This window comes from Dryobates pubescens, chromosome 12 (genome assembly GCF_014839835.1).
Source record: "Dryobates pubescens isolate bDryPub1 chromosome 12, bDryPub1.pri, whole genome shotgun sequence".
Lineage (NCBI taxonomy): Eukaryota > Metazoa > Chordata > Aves > Piciformes > Picidae > Dryobates > Dryobates pubescens.
Genome location: NC_071623.1, coordinates 13575198 through 13599450, shown reverse-complemented (window position 1 = coordinate 13599450; position 24253 = coordinate 13575198). Strand labels below are relative to the sequence as shown.

General features: G+C 40.9%; 1 protein-coding gene across 1 annotated transcript in view; it reads left to right on the top strand.

Moving 5' to 3' along the window:
- Positions 1 to 2106: 2106 nt before the first annotated feature.
- Positions 2107 to 24253, top strand: part of RPGR (retinitis pigmentosa GTPase regulator) — a 47646-nt gene continuing 25499 nt past the window's right edge. Inside the window, exons 1-6 of the mRNA XM_054165858.1 lie at positions 2107 to 2182; positions 3983 to 4108; positions 10662 to 10754; positions 13391 to 13453; positions 15751 to 15909; positions 17353 to 17502. Of these exons, the coding sequence (XP_054021833.1) occupies positions 2107 to 2182; positions 3983 to 4108; positions 10662 to 10754; positions 13391 to 13453; positions 15751 to 15909; positions 17353 to 17502 (667 nt within the window). The remainder of the gene's footprint in view (positions 2183 to 3982; positions 4109 to 10661; positions 10755 to 13390; positions 13454 to 15750; positions 15910 to 17352; positions 17503 to 24253) is intronic.

The window sequence follows — 24253 nt, the reverse complement described above, 5'->3', positions numbered from 1 at the left end:
ACGCTGCTCCATTGTCAGTCCTTTCCCCATTGTTCCTTTTTCAAAGACTTCCTTGCCAGATCAGCCATCCCACCAGCAGAGATACATTTGTCCCGCTTTGTGAGGTAGCTCCCATCTTTCCCAACCAGATATTGATCCTCAAATGGGTTTCCACAGTCACAGAAACCAAAACTCTGCTGCAGACACCTTCTTCTCATGAACATTTCTAATCATTTAATAACCTATTTATATTCTTGGCAACCACAGTATCTGGTAATTACAATCTCAAGCATCACTTGGTGGAACAATATTTGTTCAGTTTTGAGCAGCTGGATATTCCCCTCATGCCAGACTTAGAAGAAACAGTTGAGACAGTGTGCTGGTTTTGGCTGTGATAGGGTAAACTTTATTTGTATTGTTGAGTATGGGGCTATGTTTTAGATTTGTGATGAAAACTGTATTTGGTAACACAGGGAGGTTTTAGTTATTGCTGAACAGTGCTTATACAGAGTCAAGACCTTTTCTGCACCTCATACCACTTCGAGTAGGATGGGGGTGCACAAGAATTTGGGAAGGAACGGAAACACTGCTGGGACAGCTGACCCCCAACTGACTAAAGAGATATCCTACACCATATGATGTCACATAAAGCTGGGTGAAGAAGAAGGGCATGTTTGGAGTCATGGCATTTGTCTTCCCAAGTAACCATTACACAATGGAACCCTGCTGTCCTGGAGATGGTTGAATATCTGCCTGCTGCTAGGAAGTGATGAATTAATTCCTTATTTTAATTTGCTTGTGTGCCCAGCTTTAGCTTTGTCTGTTAAACTGACTTTATCTCAACCCAAGAGTTTTCTCAGTGTCACCCTTCCAGTTCTCTCCCTAGAGGAGAGGAGAGTGATGGAGCAGCCGTGTGGTGCTTAGTTGCCTGCTGGTGTTAAAGTGCAACAGGCAGAAAGCAACAGAGGGGTGTTTGGGCTCAAAGAAATTAAATCCCTGCCTTGTGTAAGGGCAAAACTTACAAACACTTCTTGTTCTTGTTTGAAAACATGGCCACCCTTGTGTGTATTTATACAGCTACCTAATATTATGCCCCAAGTACATTGATCACACTCTGCATAAAACAAGGCTTAAATTGGTTGTCCAGGCAGCCAGCTGCAGCATTTACTGCAGTGCATCATCCTGAAAGGAAGACCTTTTTCTTTCATCAAGAGTTTACCTGGCACAGCTTAAACACACTACAATAGCAAGAAAATGAGAACACATAATCAATCCTAGATTTCTAATTATTTATTTGGGGGGGGGGGGGGAAGGGGGGAGGGAAAAGCTCCACTGGACATTTGGGACTGTACATTAAATATGATTGAATACCTACATGCCCCTGGACTTACTACCATCACCTAAGGATTCCCGGTTGGCTGGCTGATTGAATGTCTTCTCATGAACTAGATCAGAAGACTTTACACAGACATTTTTGTGAAAGAGAGACCATTACACACAGGGAATTGCTTTTTAGGACAGCAGCATCCCAGCCATGATAAAATAGTTACTGAGTTATGGTCTGTTCACCCAGCTAAGCCAAGGCTGCCCCTCCAATCACTCAGGAAAGCAAGGGGACGTATCAGGGTCCCGGCTTGTGTAAGCAGCAAGCTCAGCTTAGAGCCCCACTACGAGGTAACTGCTTCAGGAGCTGGAGGCAGGGCTGGGCTACAGAGAGAAGAGACAGAAATGACGCCGCCGAAAGGGATAGGGATGGCACCAGGAAAGCAAAGCTCTGCTGGAGACAAGGCTCATAAGGCGGTTTCAGGGGAGGTGACTCTTCCCTCCTCTCAGCACCCGTGAGGCCTCGCCTAGAGAGCTGTGGCTGGTCTGCGCTCCGCGTACATCGGCAAACACAAACAACACGCCGCCGGCTTGGAACAATTGTAAGATGGCCGGGGCGGGAACAGCACGCCCCCGGTGGTGGCTTCCCTACCGCCGGACACCGGGGGGCGCTCCTCATCTGCCCGACCTCCAGGCCGGGCTTCCTCCCGCGGGCGGCCTGTTCAGCGGGCGCTGTGCCCCTCTCTATGGCCGTTGCCCGTAGCAGGGCCTGTGTTTACTTCCGGCAGCCCTCCGCCGCCGTGCATGGGGCGCGGGGGCGAGCGCCCGCCGCCAGCTGCCATGGCCGAGCTCGCCGAGGAGGACGAGCTGCCGGTACCCGGTGAGTGGTGCCGGTTCGTTACACGGGACGCAACTACGGGCCAGGTTGTGGGGGGACCCTCGTCCGCTTGTAGCGGTCCGTGCACACTTCTTCCACCGTGGCTGGGCATTATCACCGGCGCCGCCTGGTCGCCCCTCTCTGCACTTTGTGGCCGCTCTGGCTCCCTCCAGCCTGGAATGCTAGTGACCCGCGACGCCGGGCCGGAGTCTTCCGGCGTCTGGGGAGCAATACGTGCGCTGACATCAGCGATTAGATGGGGGCGACCTTGCTGTGGGCATCAGCGTGGCAGACTGGTGCTGAAACAGCCCAGTTTTTTCTGCTCATAAAAGAGTTTTGGTCCGTGCTATGCCCAAAGGCTGAGGGGAGACCTCATCGCTCTCTGCAACTACCTGAAGGGTGGTTGGAGCGAGAGGGGGCCGCGTCTTCTCCTTGGTGTTAAGTGACAAGATTGGAGGAAACAGTTTCAAGCTACACCAGGCGAGGTTCAGGCTGTGTGCTAGGAAGTATTTTTTACTGGAAGGGTTCTCAAACATTGGAATGGTTTGCTCAGGGCAGCGATCGAGTCAGCATCCCTGGAGGTGGTTAAGCAGCGTGTGGACTTGGCGCTTAGGAACATGGTTCAGTGTTGAGCCTTCAGTGCTGCGTTGAAGGTTGGACTGGGTGATCTCTGAGGTCTCTTCCAGCAGGATGTCTTCTGTGATTGTATGGTAGTTTTTAAATACTTGCTGGGTGCCAACATTTGTGTTCTGTGGACATCGTTTAGTAGGACCTCAACTGATAGGTTTCAGTTGTGAAATGAACGAGATATGAAGGATGTTTGTAGATTGACTTGTTTGTTTTACTTATAGTTGCATTAAGAACAAAAATATTTTCACATTAATGCTTCTGAAAGAAAAAAAAAATAACCCTAGAGCTCTACATTGTCACAAATGCCAAAAGGATCACTGTAGCGTGTTCAACTGTGCAACATAGCTGTCTGGCTGGAGATTAAAACCTAAAGCAAAATTGACTATTTAGATGATCCTAGGGCTTGAACACCTCTGCTCTGAGGATGGGCTGAGGGAGCTGGGGTTGTTCAGCTTAAAGAAGAAAAGAGAAGACTCTGGGGGGACCTTCCAACACCTGAAAGGATTCTACGGGAAGTCTGGAGAGGGACTTTTCATAAGGGTGTCTAGTGTTAACACAAGGGGGAATGGTTTTAAGCTGAGGGAGAGTAGGTTCGGACTGGTTCTTAGGAAGAAGTTCTTCAGTCTGAGGGTGGTGAGACTCTGGGTTGTCCAAGGAGATTGTGAATGCTTCCTCCCTGGGGGTATTCAATACCAGGTTGGATGAAGCCTTGAGCTGCTGAATTTAGTTGAGGGGCTTCCCTGCCCATGGTGGGGAGGTTGGAGTAGACAATCTCATAAGTCCTTTTCAACGTAAGCCATTCTATGTTCAGTGGTTGTACATGTGTCTACATAAAATGAACAAAAAAAATCAACCCTTTGTTAGGCTTGAGTGATGATGTACATTAGTGTACTTTAACTTACTGTATCCTCAGAACACAGTATATCAGCACCAATACCTATTCTATTAGAAATTCCTGGATGCTAAGAATAATCAGAAGCACTGTAAAGCAATCCTGATAATGAAGTAGCCATGGTGAAGCAGAACAGAAGAAAATGCTTCAGCCATTGTGGTTTTTTTAAAGAAGAAAACAGACTAAAATGGGCAATTGAATTAATAGGAAATGAGTATTTCAAAATGTATGAAGCAATATTTGTTTTCAGTGAAATTGACATTATCTGCTTTGTGTTTTAGAATCGGGTGCTGTTTTCACATTTGGAAAAAGCAAATTTGCAGAAGATGTTCCTAGCAAGTTCTGGTTCAAAAATGACAAGCCTGTACTTATATCATGTGGAGATGAACATACTGCTATTGTCACAGGTCAGTATTGGAAGTGGAGTGCATGCTAATAGGTTATACATTTGGATCTTGGAAAGTGATTATTCTTGTTTGAATCCTGAGGTAATCACAGAATGTTATAGGGGCTGGAAAGGACCTTGAAAGGTTGTCCAGTCCAACCCCCCTGCCAGAGCAGGATCCCCTATACCAGATCACACAGGAACACATCCAGGCGTCTTGAATATCTCCAGAGAGGGAAACTCTGCAGCTCCCCTGGGCAGCTTGCTCCAGTGTTTTGTCACCCTCACAGTGAACATGTTTTTCCTCATGTTGCCATGGAACTTCCTATGCCTCAACTTCCACCCATTGCCCCTTGGCCTGTCATTGGGCATCACCGAGCAGAGCCTGGCTCTGGTGAATGAGGTCACCCCTCAGTCTCTTCCTCTCCAGACTAAAGAGACTCAGCTCCCTCAGTCTCTCCTCATCAGAGGTGATCATATGAGGCTGTGGAGAGGAGAAGAGGACTGCTTTGTGGGAACTGTTGGATGTATTTGAAGCTAGTGTGGAGTGAGTGAAGGTTCTCACAAGACACGATGAAGAGCTGTCATGAGAGAATCTGCAATGACAATGTATCACCCAGGAATTAAAACATGACTTGGTTCAGCTTGAGTATTTCTTATGAATCTGATAGTGTTTACTAGGCAATCTTAAATACTGACATTTGTGTCATGGAAGTAAGCAGTATCTCTTGAACACAGCGGGCACTTAGATCTGTCTAAGGTTTTGAAGGAGTCAGCTTGCATAGGCTTGCATGCTGCACCATTTCTCTACTGTCTCCTCCCTATTTCAATATATGCAGCATGTTTTGAAAACATCTTTAGCTCACCTTTGCTGTTGCAGTGTGCAAGTGTGTCACCAGGGAAACTTCTAGATAACCAGATCTTTATTTTCTCAAAGCTTTTGAAGAGAAGGAACTGTAGAAGCACGAGTACAAAACTTCTTTGGTGCCAAAAGGTTTTTTTGGGGACATTGCAAAGTAGAGGCAAAAGTGAGGGTAGAATTGCCATTAGCAACAAGAAGAGGCAGAGAAACTGCAAGAGTCATACCAAAAAAAAGGGGCGGCGGGGAACAAAACCTTTGTCCATCACTTGTTCTTTAAATCCACACGTGGCTGTGTGCACCTCACATTTCTGCTGTTAGATGGAGTTGGATGATACAGTGGGATTCCAGCCCTTGGTGAGTGACATTGATCTGCTGTAACATCTAGAATAAAAACTCCAGAAGTGCATGCCAGTAATGATTTTACTGAGAAGGGTACAGACCTTATGTGAAACCAGGAGCTTGAAATCCAGCTGAAGTTGACTTGGAAGAGATGGAAGACAAACATCACTGAGGAAAGAAAAGTGTGTTGATGCATGCTTCACTTTATTTTTCATCTCTATTTTCAGGTCACAAATTCCCACCTCCTTTTTTTCCCCACCCTCTGGAAGAGGCAGTGGGACCCATCTATGCAGGGGACAGTGGGAATATAAGTTAGATTCAAACCTATAGAAATACATGGATTTTACACTAACATGGGGCTTCTACCACCTCCCTGGGCAACCTGTTCCAGTGTCTCACCACTGTCATGGCGAAAAACCTCTTCCTAACATCCAATCAGAATCTATCTTTTTCCAATTTCCCCCTAGTCCTATCACTACCTGAAGCCCCAAAAAGTCCCTCACCAGCTTTCTTGTAGGCCCTCTTAAGATACTGGAAGGCCACAATGAGGTTTTTAAGGCCAGGCTGGATGTGGCTCTCAGCAACCTGATCTAGTGTGAGGGGTCCATGCCCATGGCAGAGGGGTTGAAACCAAATGATCCTTGAGGTCTCTTTCAACCCTAACAATGCTATGATTCTGTGTCTCAACATCATACCTAAAACAGTCACCCATACTGATACAAAACATTCCTCCAAGGTGGTTAGGGGCAGAAGACAGCTACATGTAGCACTGAATCTTGATTGAATGCAAATGAAGAAAATAATATTTAGCATTCAAACAAAATACTCAGAAATTTTCAAATACTTCTTTCATCTTATCCAGCATCAATATTCCCATGTGACTTTTAGGAAGAAAAGTGTAAAGTGAATCTAAAAGATTCTGTTCTTTGCCTTTCTAAGTCAGGAGTTAGAGTCCTATATATTTGCATACTGTGGCTATATGTTGCAATAGGAAGGACCAGTGATAATTACTGGCTTTGAGTTGGCTTGGTGAGCCAGTCAGAGAAACATTTCTTCTCCAGTTTTGGAGCTGGGGATTGAAACTTGTGTTTCTGTATTCATTTGTGGTCTAGCAACATTTGTTGTCATTTGTTGTTTATCAACATCTTCATTAAAATGAATTTTTCTTAAGCAGTTGACTTACTTAATTCTTTAGCACAGTTGTGAGCAATATATCTTCTTGCAATATGCTTAATAATATTTCATTCCCCATTTCTATAATTTTTGGCCAAAAAATGATGAGAGTCCACTCCCTGCATCTTCTGTAAGTGCAGGCTTTGGAAAGCAATTTGTTCATCCTGTTGGGGGCTGGCAGGAAGTGATTCAAGATATTTTAAAGAATCATCTCCCAATATCTTTCTATTAATTTTCTGTTCTACAAAATCTTTAAGGGTAACAGCTTTCTTTTTTTATCTACTTTGATTAGCGTATCCTAGGCAGCTTGCCCACATTTGGTCAAAGGGACCGATCCTGTTCACCTGGGGGGAAATGGTGATGACAGAAGACAGTTTCTGAACTCAGAGCTCAGGAGAAAATTGAGGTCCCCAATGCAACAGGCTAGAAGGAAAGAAAGAAATATCGAGTGTAAAAATAGAAGTGAAAAGAGGTGCACATGAAACAGCAACACTTTTGTAAAGCATTAAACATTCAACAATTTATACCAAAGAGACGCTGGAATCTCTCCAGGTATTTTGTCACCAGGTTCCATCTATGCCTTCTGCCTAGCAGCAGGCCGTCAGAATGTGCCACGGTATCTTTTGTATCAACTGCAAGGGGGAAACGAGAAAGATTAGCACACATTTGTGTTGATCTTTGATGTGTTTAGGAACAAGCAACCTACTGTGTTCTTGTTTGTGTGATGCAAAATGTCCTGAGCGTGACTGCTCTTATTGCCCAATAAAGCTTTTATTTTGAGAATAGAATGACTTGCCTTAACAAAACTGATGTCATTCCCATTTTGCTGAGGTATATTTGAATTGTATATGGATTTTAAATGAACAGTTAACATTGTTTATTCACAGTGCAAAGAAACAAAAAGCAATTATGGTGCCTGGCATATGTTACTCTGTCCAAAATACTACCTTTTATGTGTTCGTCAGGTAGAGCTTCTCAATAGAATCCTGTAACAAATGCTCCAACTCTCCACATTTTATTTCCCTCCTGCACTCATGTAATTTAGAAAGCAAGAGGGGGAGAGGGTGGGGAATATGTAAGACAGAGCCTTAAACACAGGTAGGAGGACTGCTTGGCTGCCTGCTATTATCATGAAGCATATTAAGGATTTCAGCTAGTATTTCCCAGCTGCTGAATGAATGCCTTTAGCAGTGCTTCGTGAACCGTGGGAGCCCATGATGGAGTTCCTGGGAATCACAGTTGTGATAGCAGCTACTTAAGAGAGATGTACTGGTTAGGAGACACTCTCTTCCTAATGTCTCTCACAAACCCTCTTTTCCTCAAGATAAAATAGCATCTTGTGGCTTCCCTAGTAGCCCTGAATTAGTGGTGAAACATCTGCTGGTGAGAAAGTAATGCATACATACTTTGGAGAAATACTCCAGTCTTGCATAAGGCGAAGATGGAGACTGCTTTTGGAAGTATGTTTTAATTACTGAAACAGTCTGAGTTGTCCCTTTCTTTATGTCTTCTTGTTTCCCTGCTGGTGCCTGGAGTTATCATCTTACTCTGCTCCACCTGTCTTCTTCCAGCCTTCCAGATGGCAGATGGCCACAATCCCTCTCTGTTAGCACCAAACTGGAAGCAAAAAAAACAAGTTTGGAAATGTAATCCTCGCTGGTTTGTCTGCTGTGGAGTTAGTTCTCACCTCTGTGATCTGCAGTGGTGATTTGAGATATTTCAGTATGCAATAATGGAAACAGACCATTTGCATACAAAATTCTGTCACCTTTCCTGGCCAGACTAGATTACATCATGTCTGTTCCAAAGCCTGATTTGCTATCCAGGCCCAGAAATGTTGTTTCATTACAGGCATTTGCGTAGGTTTCTCTATAATGCCTATTAGTTTTCATTTGTTGTTTGAATTACCTCCTTCCCAGTTTTCTTATTTTCTGCTATGCTGCTAAGTATTGGAAATCTGAAATTATACAAGGTTGTCACTCAGTTGGAAAAGAATGTAAAAAATAATCTTCTCATCTATTCAGCTCATCAGCACAGAAAGCAATGCCTGAGAATTTAAAGACTGGTGTAAGGAACAGCTGATTATAGGATGAAAAGCATGACCCATTGGAATTTTGAAAGGATAAAAGAGAATGTGGTTAAACTGAATTACAGCAGCTTGGCATCACACTCTCACAGGAGTACTACTGTCTTAAAAAGGCAGTTAAAAATATAAACCAAGGATAGAAGAAAGCATGTACCAGTAGAGCCTGCCATTTGCTAATAAGTTATTTCCATTAAAGTATGTTTTGCTCTCAGTGACAGACAGCACTGCACGTGCCTTGATGTGGTGGCACTATCAAAAGTCCCATGGTGGTACAAATGCTATTAGTAAAACATCATGAGTATAGACTTGACACCTCAGACTATCACAGAATGTTAGGGTTGGAAGGGACCTCAAAAGATCAACTAGTCCAATCCCCCTGCCAGAGCAGGATCACCTAGAGTAGCTCACACAGGAACACATCCAGGTGGGTTTTGAATGTCTCTAGAGAAGGAGACCCTACAACTTCTCTGGGCAGCCTGTTCCAGTGATCTGTCACCCCCCACAGTGAAAAAGCTGCTCCTTATGTTGATGTGGAACCTCCTGAGCTCCATTTTGCATCCATTACCCTTTGTCCTATCATTGGACATCACTGAGAAGAGCCTGGCTCTGTCCTCCTGACTCTTGCCCTTCACATATTTATAAACATTAATGAGGTCACACTTCAGTCTCCTCTTCTCCAAGCTGAAGCTTTGGAGATCTCTAAGCTTTCTTCCCTTTCCAGCTTTTGAAAAGATATAATATTGACATGTAGCCCTATGTTTAAAAAATTGTTAAATCTAACAATATGATTCTATGATTGAGACTTTAGATACTCAGTATTGATAGGTGGTGTTGGGGTTTGTTTGTTTGTTTTTTAACTCTGGTTATGTTTAAGAAAATAAATGTGTGGGGTTTTTTTTTTCCTTTAACAGAATATTTTTAATATATTTTAAACATTTCAAGGTCTCTGTAACTCATATTCAGAATCTTCACTGGGAACCTGCACTACTGAATTACAAACAGCCATAATATTTTGGCATTATAAATTGGAATTGTGATGCGTTGCCATCGTGGGATAATTGTTGATGGCTAGGGTGACAAAGTTTATTTCTGTGACAGAGTCTAACTCAAAAAGCTCTGCAGACCTTCATCAAAAGTAAATAAACTCCTTTTAACAGATGATGTAAAAGGATTTATTTGTTTTCTTTACAATTCAGTTTCTCTTTTGCAAAGATTGGTGTTGGGAAAAGTGTTTTATCTCTGGGTGTAAACTTCAGGCAAACTGCACAGCTCTACAAAAGGAAATAGTTTATAAATATGGAATTAATTTAATTTTTGGCTGTCTAATCTGTATGCCTGATGAAAAAGGTTTTGTCTGTACACCATGCTGTGCAAAACTCCTGGCTGGTTGGAGTTGCAACTGTTTGTTGTTTGTAATGATCAAACCTCATGGACACATCATACCAGTTTCTGAAATATGTTTCTAGCATTGCTCCTGTTGAAGATTTATAATCTTATGTTTGCATTTAGGTTTGCAAAACTTTGTGGGTTTAGGTAACAAATTAACAGGGTTTGTGAACACATTTGAAAACTTACCAGAACCTTGAAGAAGTGTAAATTTGTAAATAATTTGAAGAGAAGGCATTTAGGAGTGAGAAGCAGAAGATATTTTGCAATAAAATAATAGCACCCCCCTCCAGCAACAAATAAGCTGAACATTACAAATCTAGATTTGTATTAATTATGCAAGTGCATAATTCATGCCTGTCTTTGGGGCAAAATACGTGGGTGCTCAGTTAAATGTGCTGTTATACTGTCAGTAGGCTTATAGATCCTGTAGTTTCTGAACTGCAGAGTCTGTCTGAAAGTAGAGCACTTTATCTGTGCTGTACTTAAAGGAGAGTATGTTCAGCTTTTTATGCCTTCTTCTGGCTGGGGATTTCTTAAAGCAATGCAGCTACTTCTTTTGTATTGAAAAAAAAAATCACAAGGATGTTAATTATTGTTTACACTTAAGTATTGAATTGCCTAATCTTAAGAAGGAAGACAATAAATAGCATCGTGTGTGAATGACCACCTTGTCTTGAATGAGGTATTCAGACTCCTTTATGGATTCTGGCTGTCCATTTTTTCCAGGCAATGGTAAGCTATACATGTTCGGCAGCAACAACTGGGGCCAATTAGGACTAGGATCAAAGACTACTGTCAGCAAACCAACGTGCGTTAAAGGTTTGTTTATGTTTGTTTCTTTTCTTTGTCTTTTGGAAATGAGACCCTTGTGAAAAGGTGCTTTATAGGATGTAGCTCCAGAATAACTGATTCTGCCTTCACTCATCATGTGTAGCATGTTACTGGAGGAGCTCGTAAAGGTAGCTGAAAAGGATTCCTGATTGCTTGTCCATCAGTTCCAGATTCTGAGTCTTTTTGTGTCTGGTATTACTTCAGATACACAGAATCTCTCCCCCCATCTTTTTTTTTGAGGGTTCTGATTTTGTGCAATATTTACCTTTTCAGACAGACTACATCTTCATTGTGACTGCAAAGATGTTAATCATTTGGTTAGTGTCTGCGCTGTTGTCTGTGTGCTAGAAATCAGAGTTGCAACAGGCTTATGTGACCTTTGTATCACTTTTGTCTTACCACCTTTATAATGAAAAATGTATCAGAAGCTTTCTACAAGTACTACTACATTTTTAGCAAGTGTAAGACTTGCCTAAGGGGGGCATAAATGTTAATATATTTGCATGAAGCAGTAAAATCAATGCCCATATTCTTTCATGTGTTGCAAAATGTTTTCATTGCACTATCTTCTTGATCTTTCCTAGCTGGTTTTATCTTGTCAAACAAAACCAAGTCAATATATTTTCCATATCTCCATACTTAATTCAAGTCAGATCTGTCCCATTAACATGTTTCTTTTCACCATTAAAGGTTTATCCTCATCCTTTCAGCTGGCAGATCAATTTGTTAACTTATTGCTAAAAACAAATTATGCTCCTTGTTCAAACTCTTTTCTTCCTGACTTAGTCTATTCTACTGCCCTTTATCTGCTCCTCTGTCTTATTTCACTCTAGAGGAAGAGTGCAGATACTCTCAGGTTTACATTCTATGTCAGCTATATGAGAGGCTGGTTCTTACCTTAGCTTAAATGGATTTGGTGCCATGTTTTGGTTTTACTGTCAAATTGTAATGGAGAATAAAGATGAAGAGAATGTGACATCAATTCAAACCAGACCTGACATCCACTGGGAAAAAAGAAGTCACAAGGGGGTATCTTCTCTTGGCAGTACACTGAAGGAGAAAGTCCTGAAGCTTTTCTCACTGGCTTTCAATCATCACTTGACTTTGGAAGTGGAGTTGCAGGGACACAATTTCTGCATGGAACCAAGTGGTTGTGGTTGCATGTTTTCTGAGCAAATATAATCTGGGACTTGACTACATACTAATTAAATTGGTTATGAAAAATTGCCAGCAACATGGTAAATGTAGCATGGCTCATCAAATAAAATTGATTAGCCTATGTGAGATAAAGGTTAAGTAGCACAAACTTGTGAAGTGCTGATTAAGATTATCTGTGAAGTTGGAGGCAGAGTTTTGGGATATAAATCATCAAATTAAGATTGTAAGAAAAAGTTGACTTTGGAAATATTATGGTTCTAGCCTGGTGGTCATGGTAGATGTCAGATAGGCAGGAACCTATTCTAACCTTAATATGGACAATTTATGTTTCTGTCTGTGTCACAGACCACAGACAGATCATGCTTAAGTATTTTTTTTAGTGGCATGGTAAAATGTAGAAGAGACTTTAACCTGAATGTTATGAAGATGTTGAAAGTTGATTTGGAGACACTGAAAAAGGATTTGTGAAAGGGATGGTGGTTCTTGGTTTTGTCATGGACTAAGGCAGTGGAAAAGCAATTAAAGATATATTATGTAAAAATAGTGCTGTTTTAAGAACATTATATAGGACACATGAATGTAGCTAAGAGGAGATAAGTTGTTGGCAGTGATCAGTAACTGGAGAGAGGATGGCAAAGTCAGTGAGATGTTTTGCCTGTATTTCTCAAATGAAGTGCACTTGCCAGGGGAGAAAAGTCCCCTCTGCATTCTCTCTTTCCCACTGTTGACTCACATACATTCCCAGTCTTTCATGGTATCCAGACTGCAATAAGTACATGCAATGGGTGGGTGGTCGTTGAGCTGAAATTGAGAATGGATGTTGTATGCAAAGATATTAGGCGCTGTCCATATAGGACTGTCCTTAGCACCTGAGTTTAGTGATCAGTGAGAGGGCAGTGCAGAGCAAAAGCCTAGCAAAAAAAAAATAGCTTTACATAATGAGGGAAGATGGGGATGATCAGACAAAAGAGCAGTATGATTTTGAAGATTTAAGATAGTGTGAAAAGCATAAGAGGGAGTCAAGAATAGTACTGCTGATGAAAATTGAAGGCAGATTTAAGCATGCATTTTGTCCTGCAACTTTGTTTGAGGCATATACCATAAATGGGGTAAATTCTATGGACTGTAGTACTAGGATGAAGCAGCCATCATCACGTTTACTTGTGTGTCAGGTCTAGGTTTTTGAGGTCTGTATCAGTTTTCTGCTCCCACCAGGGACTGTTCCCACTGGGGCCTGCTGCCCACGTGCCAGGGCTAGAGCTTAGATTTGTAGAGTTTTTAAGTTTAGCTTTAATTGATTGAATAAGTTATGTGTTGGGTTCAGATGGGCAACAAATGTTGTAATCATTCTGTTGGAAAATATGTGAAAACAATCAGAGCTCCCTCTAGAGCATCAAACACTTCTTTGTTGAACCAGCTCTCACTTTGTTTGTAATTTTTCCCTCCCCCTTGGCTTTTATTCATAGCTTTAAAACCAGAAAAAACAAAACTTGCTGTTTGTGGAAGGAACCACACTTTAGTTTACACAGGTATGTAAACTATATTATATACGTATTAAAGATTAATGTCTTGCTTTCCTTTCATGCAAAATTACATTGGGAACCCCAGGAGTACTGAGGAAGGAAAAATAAATGAAAATGGAATTTCTGAAGCTTTAATGTCTTGTTCATTGAATGTGTGATTCTATGATTTATTCTGAGCCAGTGCATTTGTAAAATATTATACAAGAGTTTGCTAGAAAGAGACTGATGAAAAAAATGTCTTGCTGCCATTCGCGGTGTAGTTAACAATTATCAGTATTTAATTTAAGCCCTGTAAAGGCTTATTAGTATTTTTCATGTATCTGTACTTAAATTTACTTCTGACAAGTAATTTATCTTTATTAGTGTGAAGTTACATATTTGAGCATAAATGTAGTAGAATTGAATGTTTTGAAATCATCAGAGTCTGTCACATTTTGCTTAGACAAAATAGTCTGCTGTTTCAGTGACAAGTTGCTTTATTAAGCTGTAAATAAATAAACTGTAAATTAAACTGAAAAATAAATTTTATGGAGAGACAGTATGCAGAGAATTGATGCAAATTCTTGTCAGTGCTTCTAAAATTTATGTCATGGAATAGCCATCTTTGTGGTTGCAATTCTTTAGCTTGCAGTAATGTTACAAAGAGGATTATCTGATTATTAGGAGGTTTATGTATATGGAGACCCTGAGCACTGTAAATAAGATCTATTAGAGTAAGCCAGAACATTTTCATAACAGTTGAGTTGCAAGACTGCATAGGGTAAATATTAGTCAGTTTTAGTGTACATGCTGGCTGGACAATTTGTGGCCATTTATATAGCAGGGACCATTTATAAATGGTATGTCGGTTGCTTATCACATTTGTGTTACTAATGGGCCTTATCTTTTTCATCAGATATGAGTACTTTAGATGTGAAACAGACTAAAATGAGAAATATAAATCTTAAAGGCAACCAGCACCAGAACAAGGGGACACAGTCTCAAGCTGTGCCAGGGGAGGTTTAGGCTCGAAGTGAGGAGAAAGTTCTTCACTGAGCGAGTCGTTCGTCATTGGAATGTGCTGCCCAGGGAGGTGGTGGAGTCACCGTCCCTGGAGGTGTTCAAGGGGAGATTGGATGTGGCACTTGGTGCCATGGTCTAGTCATGAGGTCTGTGGAGACAGGTTGGACTTGATGATCCTTGGGGTCTCTTCCAACCTTAGTTATACTGTGATACTGTAAAGTTCTCTTAAGCTGAAGATACCAGTCATCAGCTTTAACTTCAATTTTATGATTCTAAACCAAAATTTAAATTGAAAGTTATTTAAACATTAAAGTGAGTAAAATATTTCTAATAAAAACCTAAGTAAAAATAGATTTGATTTACAATTCTCAAAACTATAAAGTTATTTATCCCTTTAATTTACATACTAATGCAACTTCAGTTCTCTTGCTTTTGACATCATTCACTGTTTTCCTCCTGCTTTATCTTAAAATGTCATAGAATCACAGAATTGTCAGGATTGAAAGGGACCTCAAAGATCATCCAGTTCCAACCTCCCTGCCATGGGCAGGGCCACCTCATGCTAGATCATGTTTCCCAGAGCCACATGCAGCCTGGCCTTAAAAACTTCCAGGGATGAGGCTTCTACCACCTCCCTGGACAACCTGTTCCAGTGTCTCACCACTCTCATGGTGAAGAATTTCTCCTCTAGCTTGCATCCATTGCCCCTAGTCCTATCACTACCCAACCCCCTAGAAAGTCCCTCACCAGCTTTCCTGTAGGCCCCCTTAAGATTCTAATCAAAGGCCACAAATAAGGTCTTGTGGGAGCCTTCTCTTCTCCAGACTGAGTAACATTACTTGGGAAAGGAGCTTATGCTGTCTGCCATGGCTGCTAGTAATCATTTTCTCAGAACTCTTGTAGAACTTCAAATTATATTTAGTGTTTAGATCAGTCTCTAGAATGGTGAGAAACGCAGTCTGTCTAAGTACATGTAAGGTTGTGGTAGTTTTAGGCTATACCTTTAAAATTTTTCACAGATCTTGAGCATCCTTTGCTTCTAACTGAGCTGGTCTGGCAAAGTTAATGTTGGGGGGGAAAGGCCTTTAGAAAGTTGTGATCCAAGTGTGTGGAGGAAAGCCTCTTTGCTAGCTACAGCAGAAATTACTAAGTCAGCTCCAGGTATTTCAGGGCAGTAGATGCCAACTGTTCTGTAATGTTTTGCCACCAAGAATTAAATGACTTGCTTCAGTTTCTCTGACTTTTTACCTCTGCTAAGAGTGTCTTCATTCTGTGTATTACATGTGCTTTTCTGTATGCAGAAAAAGGAAATGTGTATGCTGCTGGAGGTAACAGCGAAGGTCAGTTGGGATTAGGTGACACAGAGGAAAGGACCACGTTTCACTTAATTAGTTTTTTCACCAACCAGCACAAGATCAAACAGCTAGCAGCTGGATCATACACCTCAGCAGCAGTAACTGGTAAGAGCAACAGCTAATAAAATCTATTTAAGTGTGTCCAGCCTGGTGTTCCAGTGAACCATTTATTCCAGCATTCTGCCTGCGTATGTTAGTGTACTTTCTGTGCCTCCCTGCCTTCTGTAACCATAGTCATTTTTTAATAGCAAATTGCTGACATTCTTGCCAATACAATCTGGTTAGGAGTGACAGTCTCATTAATTTCCTACAAGTTTTGTGAAAGGTAGACTTTTTCCATGAGTGATGGCCTGCCACGGGAGCTCAACCGGTACTGGTTGAGCAGGAACCCTTACAAAGGAGAGACAGTATGAATACCCTCAAAATAGGAAGAATCTTCAGCTGGTTTCCTGAGAAGCCAGCCACAAAACATGGGTCTTAAGAACACTAAGTTTCTCTGCTTCCACTTCTTACTGCAGCTATTTTGGTCTGCTGGTAGAGGTTACACAGTGATGCCGTTACTATTCCTCAGAGAGGTCTAACCTATGACCTGTTTCTCTGATGGCAAAATTGTGACACACTGAAGTCCACAAAGTTAAATGCTTTCAGTCAGTGGATGGGTGGTCCTACATAATGTAATTTCTCAATTTTTACTATAAAGCACCTGTTTCAGTACATGCATAGGACAAGTTATTGAGACTGTAATTCCAGAATGTGACAGGGAGCATAAGTGTGTGTGAGAGAGATGCTGGACTGCTTGTTTGGTTTGTACTTTCATGTGACATTCTCCTGAGATTTGAGTGATTTTAGTTCCCAACAGCATCTCTGTAGCAGTGTAGGTGGCATGTTTTTTTGTTCACATCTTATTTCCCAGTAGTAAGAAATTTGCAGAGAGAAAATGTCATCTCTGCTAGAAAAATCTAGAGATTTTGCATGTAGTTTGCTACAGTTTTGTTTGTTTGTTTGTTTTACTGCTGCCATTGGTCAATAAAGGCTGATGTTAATAAACCTGGAACAGCTGTTGTGATAATTTAAGGGAAACAAAATGAAACTGATCAGTATAATCACCTGTGCAGCAAACTGGAAAATAAGGCAAAAAAAGGTGGGATGTGTACCAAGGTTAGTACAGAGAATAATTTTGAAAGAAGAGAAAGTGGTGACTTGTTACTAGAAATAAGAATAAATTCACTGTAATATTTTCATACTGACCTGTGGCAACTGAATTGTCTTACACACTCTTCCTCTTTTTGAAGGATTATTTTTACTTTGCTATTTATGGTCAAACATCATCTGGTGATTAAAAGGGGTCTGTGTCACTTTTGAAAAGATTGAGTGATGTCCTCTTAATTTAGGCTGTTTTGTTGCATTATGATAGATACCATTATGTATCCCTGAGATCCTGACATTTAGCATCATACACGGAGTTTAGGAAATGCTCTTAAATGGGTAGATTAACTCTTCATTAACTCTGATTTTTAAATCTGTTAACTGTCTATGTCTTCACTTTAGAGGATGGGCAGCTTTATGTATGGGGTGACAATTCAGAAGGTCAGCTTGGCTTGGCTGATGAAGCCTGTGTCCGTGTCCCTTGCCAAGTGGATGTTGGAAAACCTGTTTCCTCTGTATCCTGTGGATATTATCACTCTGCCTTAATAACAGGTGAGAGAATGGATATAGCAGTTAGTGGAGACAAGTCAAGTTGTTGTTTTTGTAAAGGTAGCTAATGAGACATTGTTTACTTTTGAAACTAGATATGCCATAGTTGTTAAGAAGTGCCAGGTGGCAGAAGCTCCTCTGTGTATTTTTGTATCACATTTGAAAATTTTACCAGAGACAGGTTCTCTAAAACTAGCTACCAACTGATTTATTTGGGAAATTTGCATGTAATCTATTGTGGTTCTGTTTATTATTGAGGAATTCACAATTCTGTAATAAAAATCTGCAGTTAAATTTCTGCATTTGCACATTGTTGTGCAAAAGTATATTAGAAAGAGTAGCTACCTTACCACACTTTATTTCATGAAGGTTGTGACAAATGTTGTGGCTTAATACTATAGTTTCAGTAATCCAAATGTATCTTGAGATTATTAATTTTTTTAACTGATCAAATCATCATCATCTCTAGAAGCATAAATATTTAATAGACTTACTATGTTTACTGTGTTTTGGAGAAAAATTAATCTCATATGCTAGCAGTTCAAGAATGTTGTCAAAGCTTGATGCTAATGTATTAAATTTTAAGTTTTGAAGGCAGTTAAACAGGCAGTATAGAGCATGAGGAGAATCATATGCTACAGTGAGCCCATGTCTGCTCTCCAAACCAACCCACCTGCCTTTGCTTCCCACCTCTCCCTTCCCAGCTCTCTGCTGGTTTCCAAAGTGATGATGCCGCTCATTTTTTAACAATGCCAGTATGGGTGAATTTATCAGTCAGTATTGATGGCATTATGTATGAGCATGCATGAATTCTTCTCAGCCATATAGATTCACATCATTAAACTTCACAGTTTAGTCCCCACAGAGTAATTAAAGATTCTGAAGGATCAATAGTTTTGATTGTAAAGCTTTTAGTGGGTACCCATCAGATATTTTTCTCAGGTTACTTGGTAAATGCTGCTTTTCCACATAAAATATCTGATATAGCTTTCTGAGAACATGCTGTTAGCAAAATGAGAATTTCCTGTGGTGGACAAATATTAATTAGGTGTTATACTGGCAGTGTGCAATTTCTATTACAGATGGTTTATTACAGTAAATTAATTAAATTCCTCTGACTGATCCAGACCTCAGAACCGGTTAGGGTATCTACAGCTTCCTGAACTCAAAATAAATGGGGAAAAAAGTATAGTAAGAAAGTGTGTATTTCTGCCTTAGAGTCAAGAGCTGATGCTCTGACAAGTCTGCAGTGGGGTGTGACAGAAGCTTTGATAAGCACTGAAGAGCAAGGAGAGAGCAGTGTGTGCGCCAAGTGTTGTAAGGAAGTGGCAACTTTTAATGGAGGAGGATGTAAAAAAAAAGGATTAGGGTAGCAGCTGGGTAAGGAAAATGGAGCCTGTTAAAATATGAATAGGTAGATGAAGTGGTTATCACCTGTGAAAACAGGGAGTTGTTAAATGCCTATTGTTTAAACAGGCCTGAGTGTGAAATGGAAAAATCTTAATTTTCGCCTTAGTATCTTGAAGTCCTGCACAAATTGAGCTTCAGTTTGTCTTGTTGAAACTACTGACACACAGATGGCCTCTTTTCTGGTGAAAGGCCAAATATCTTTTTATTATTGTCCTTTGGGCCCTTGCCAACAGTTTTGACTGATACTTTAACCACCACAGAAATTTAGTGTTGGACATCCAGGTATTTTTACTGAATTCATCTTCTGTTGTACTAGCGTCAGTGTGTATCCAGACAGTGTTTAAAACCAAAGGCTATGCATTTAATCTAAGAGTACCATAGTCACACTGCAAAGTTAGCCAATGGATTACAAACCTCTGGTAGGTTCTGCAAGCTGAGGCTGTTTAACCACAAATGTAATTATCTTTTCTTACAACCTAGTTAAGAAACAAGTCAGGATGCTATGCTTAAAAGATTTTGTTTAAAAAGAAAAGAGGTGATTCCTTTAGGATTCTGCTAGGTCGGGGGTTTTTCAGTTGTGGAAAACCCTTGCCTGTAGGACTGGCTAGACTAGCTCAGAACATTGGTTCACATCCTCAGTATTCTTTGTGGAATGGTGGAATCACAGAATTAACCAGAATGGAAAAGACATTTGAGATCATCAAGTCCAACCTATTACCTAACACCATCTAATCAACTAAACCATGGCACTAAGTGCCACATTCAGCCTTAGTCTTTTTTTAAACACTTCCAGGGATGGTGATTCCACCACCTCCCAACCACTTTCTGTGAAGAACTTCTTTCTAAGATCAAGCCTAAACTTCCCCTGGTGCGGTTTGAGACTGTGTCCTCTCATTCTGTCACTGGTTGCCTGGGAGAAGAGACCAACCCCCACCTGCCTACAGCCTCCTTTCAGGTAGTTGTAGAAAGCAGTGAGGTCTCCCCTGAGTCTCCTCTTCTCCAGGCTAACAACCCCACCCTCCTCATCCTCTCCTCAAAGGGCTTGTGCTCCAGATCCCTCACCAGCCTTGCTGCCTTTCTCTGGACATGTTTGAGCATTTCAACATCTTTCTTAAATTGAGGGGCCCAGTACTGGACATAGTAGAACACAGAAGGTGTGCCCAGTGTAAGAGAAGACCAGGTTTGAGACCATCTAATGAACATGAAGGTACACAAGACCATGGGTCCTGATGAGCTCCATCCACAGGTCCTGAGGGAGCTAGTGGATGAAGTTTCAAAGCTACTTTCCATCACATTTAAAAAGTCATGTCAATCTGATGAAGTTCCCACTGACTGGAAAAGGGGAAACATAACCCTCATTACTATAAAGAGAGATAAGGGACATCCAGGGAACTACAGACCAGTCAGTCTCACCTCAGTGCCCAGGAAGATAATGGAGCAGATCCTCCTGACTCTGCTAGGGCACATGGAAAACAAGGAGGTGATTGGTGACAACCAGCATTGCTTCACTGATGGCAAATCCTATGTGACAAATTTGGTGACTTTTTAGGATGGAGTTACAGCACCAGTGGAAAAGGAAAGAGCAACTGACAGCATCTTCCTGGACTTGTGCAAAGCATTCAGTGCTTTCCTGCACAACATCCTGGTCTCTAAATTCAAAGGACATGGATTTGATGGGTGGACCATTCGGTTAGTAAGGACTTGAACATAAAACAGCATCAGCTGATATTCTGTCTTTAATAACAAAACCTAGTTGCAGGGTGTAGTATGTGATATATGTTGGGAGCACGGCACTATATAGTTCCCTTTCATAATATATTATTTATCTCTGACATAAGATGTTTACTGGCTAAGCAAACTGCTAGGATCACAGACATATCTGGGTTAAAACTGAAAGGTAGTTAAATGAGGATGCTAGAATACATAGTGTGGTCACAGAGTGCCCTCTCCAGGGCAGGATGTTCATTAATAACAGACTATTGTGGAAAAACAATGATGCAAGTATGAATACCAGCTTGTTTCTTTGAAAGAACTACTTTCAGAAAGAATTTTTTAGTAGGCATTTGTCTTTAAGGTGTTTAACTACTACAAAGCCAAATGCAGTGACATTGAAAAGTAGAGTGCAATCCTGCCACAAAACTTCAGTAGATGAAAGCCACATTTTATGGCAGTTGCATAGAATTCATTCACCTGAACTTGCACTTCACTTCTACAACCCTCCCCCCACCCTTGAAGCTTCTCTTTTCCAGTAGTTCCAAGAAGAAAATTTGTCACCTTTCTTTGCTTTTTAGAAATTCATCTTTGCAGAAGAGCATTCTTGTACTAAACATGTCAGTCTTCTGTATTCTACCATGGATTCTTCTATATGTACTTTTGGTGCCAGCAAAAGTACATATAGAAGAACAGGATATATCCTCAATTATTTGTAACAAGAAATGCTTCTGAAATTTATATTGGGCACAAGCACAGGCAATGGTTACATTATTTACATACACAATTTGGGAAGCTGGCCTGGTTAACACACTTTATATTTAAAACATGTTGGATTGCTCTCACTTTGCATGCTTGAAAGAATTCCACTAAAAAGAAGGTTTTACTTTATAGTTTGTGGCCTTCTTTAGGACTTGAGAAGGGCAACAAGGCTGGTGAGAGGCCTTGAGCATAAGCCCCACAAGGAGAGGCTGAGGGAGCTGGGGTTGTTTAGCCTGGAGAAGAGGAGGCTCAGGGGAGACCTTGTTGCTCTCTACAACTACCTGAAGGGTGGTTGTAGCCAGGAGGGGGTTGGTCTCTTCTCCCAGGCAAGCAGCACCAGAACAAGAGGCCACAGTGTCAGGCTGTGCCAGGGGATGTTTAGGCTCGAGGGAAGGAGAAAGTTCTTCACAGAGAGAGTTGTTAGCCATTGGAATGGGCTGCCCAGGGAGGTGGTGGAGTCACCATCCCTGGAGATGTTCAAGAGGAGATTAGACATGGCACTTGGTGCCATGGTTTATTAGTCATGAGGTCTGTGGTGACAGGTTGGACTTGATGATCTTTGAGGTCTCTTCCAACCTTATTGATTCTATGATTCTATGATTTTTTCCAGTATCTATTTCTGCAGCTTTCTTTTTGCAGATTTAGGATGTTAGGTCTCCATATCAGAGGTACATCTCAAGAGCAACAGATAAAGAAAGAAAAAGTGTAGCAATGAGTTTAAGTCTACATACAGATGCATTAAGCTCTTTTGTCCACTGGAGGAGAAGCAGAGCAGGAAAAGCCAGAGTATCTGACCACTGCTCTGGTGTCTACAGCAGAATTAGATTTGTGGAGCCAGAAAGGAATTAAATATGTTAGACCTCTTCCAGTGTTTCCCTTGCCAGAGGTCTGTGGTGGCGGGTTGGACTTGATGATCTTTAAGGTGTCTTCCAACCTTGGTGATACTGTGATAACTGTTATCATAAGCAAGGTCAAGATAGATTCTCACTGAGATGTCATCGTAGAGAGCTTTGCCAAGTTCCTTGAATTCTTTTTTTTTTTATGTGCTTTGTCATTATTTTTAAGGACAAAGTTTTAAAGATCATCCATTCTGCAAACACTTCCATGCTCACAATGTCAGCATTTGAGGTAGCTTCAACCAATTTGGTCTTGAATAAATACTTTTTTCCCTTTATTTTCTTTCTTATTTTTGTTGGGGTTTTTTTCTTACTTTTTCTCCTCCCCCCCCTCCCCTTTTTTTTTCTTACCCCACCCATTTATGCAAGGGATCATAGAGTGGTTTAATTATTTTGTCTACTGCCCTCATTTGCCACTAGCCAACTCTTACAACTTTTATCATCTGTAGTATATGCATCAGTGCCAATGACTCAGTTGGTAGCACATAAAACCCTTAATGGGATGGGTCATGAGTTCAAGCCTGCAGTGGGCAGTAGTGTCCTCCCTACTCTAGTCATGAGGTCTGTGGTGACAGGTTGGACTCAATGATCTTTGAGGTCTCTTCCAACCTTAGTGATATTGAATACAATTTATACAGTTTGAATATCATTTGCCATAAAGGGACAAAGATAGCTTGCCATTCACTTGCCCATTTCCTTGACATGCTGCTTTGTCCTGAAGTTTAGCGATAGAGAAAACATTCCGTGCTAGGGAAAGCCCAGCAGGTGAGAGTGTGACTCATATGAGAGAAGAAAGGTAAATAACCAGATTCTCTTGTGCTGAGAATGTTCTTAAAATGCAGATGTGCTGCACACATACTGGACTCAAATTTTTTCCGTGTTTGACTTGATTGGTTTTATGCTTGATAGCTACACTTTGTAGTTTTTATGCTACTATTTGCCTTAAAGGGATGTGTAATGTGTTTTTTAAAACATGCTTTAATAAATGAGTTTATCTTTGTTAGCTGGAATATTAAGTTGAAAAAATGTAATAAACTTGATTAGTTTGGGAAGCCAATGGAAGCTTGCCCATTTGAATCTCTAATCCTAATTAATTAGATTGCAATTGGATTAATATTTGCAGTGCAGTAGTGTTTAAGAAGTGCTGGTTTCTTCAAAGAGAGTTAGCATGAATAGCTAACTCCCAAGTGCTTTAGGGGGTTTATCAGCTTGTTTCTAGAAATATATTACAGTTCCAAGAGTATTAAAACAATACTGAACATCAAAAATATACAGGGTTCTTTTTGTTGTTCTCGTTGGGTTGGGTTTTTTTGGTTGGTTGGTTTTCTTTGTTTCTTTTCTTTCATTCATGTCTTTGTTTGCTTTCGTTCTTTTCTTTGTTTCTTTCCCTTCTCTCTCCCCCTCTCTCCTCCCCTCCCTTTTTCTCTCCTTCTCTCTCTCCCTCCTTCCCTCCCTTCACTCAGAATCCCTAATCAAAGCTGGTTTTGTCAAAGGTATGTTTTGGCTGCAGTAAATCTTACATTGCAGTTCACTTTTTTTGTGGTTAATCAGGTTGCTGGTTTAGACTGGAAAATGTATGCTGCTGTAAATAATGGCAAATATGAGCCTGTTCTGAGTGTAAGAATAAAGTTCTGAATTAAAACAAAGCCACATGGAACAGAAAATCAACCTGAACAGGGAAACCTGCACACAGTCCATAGTTTAGAAATTAAATGCGGCTGAGATAATTTGCTGTTTCTTAAAAACAGACAGATTGAAACAACTGCAAAACACCTTAGGAAGGAAGTGCAAAAGAATTCAACAAAGGTATTTCTGCACAGATAGATGCAGCTTAATGAAGTGTTATAATATTGGGGTAGTTTGTGTGTCCAGGAAGGACTGTCAGAATGGACAGAGAAAATAAGGAGAGCTGAGAGGATGAGGTTGCTCCTCTGGCAATGATAGCTGAGAAACACAGCTGCTATCCTGTTTCACTG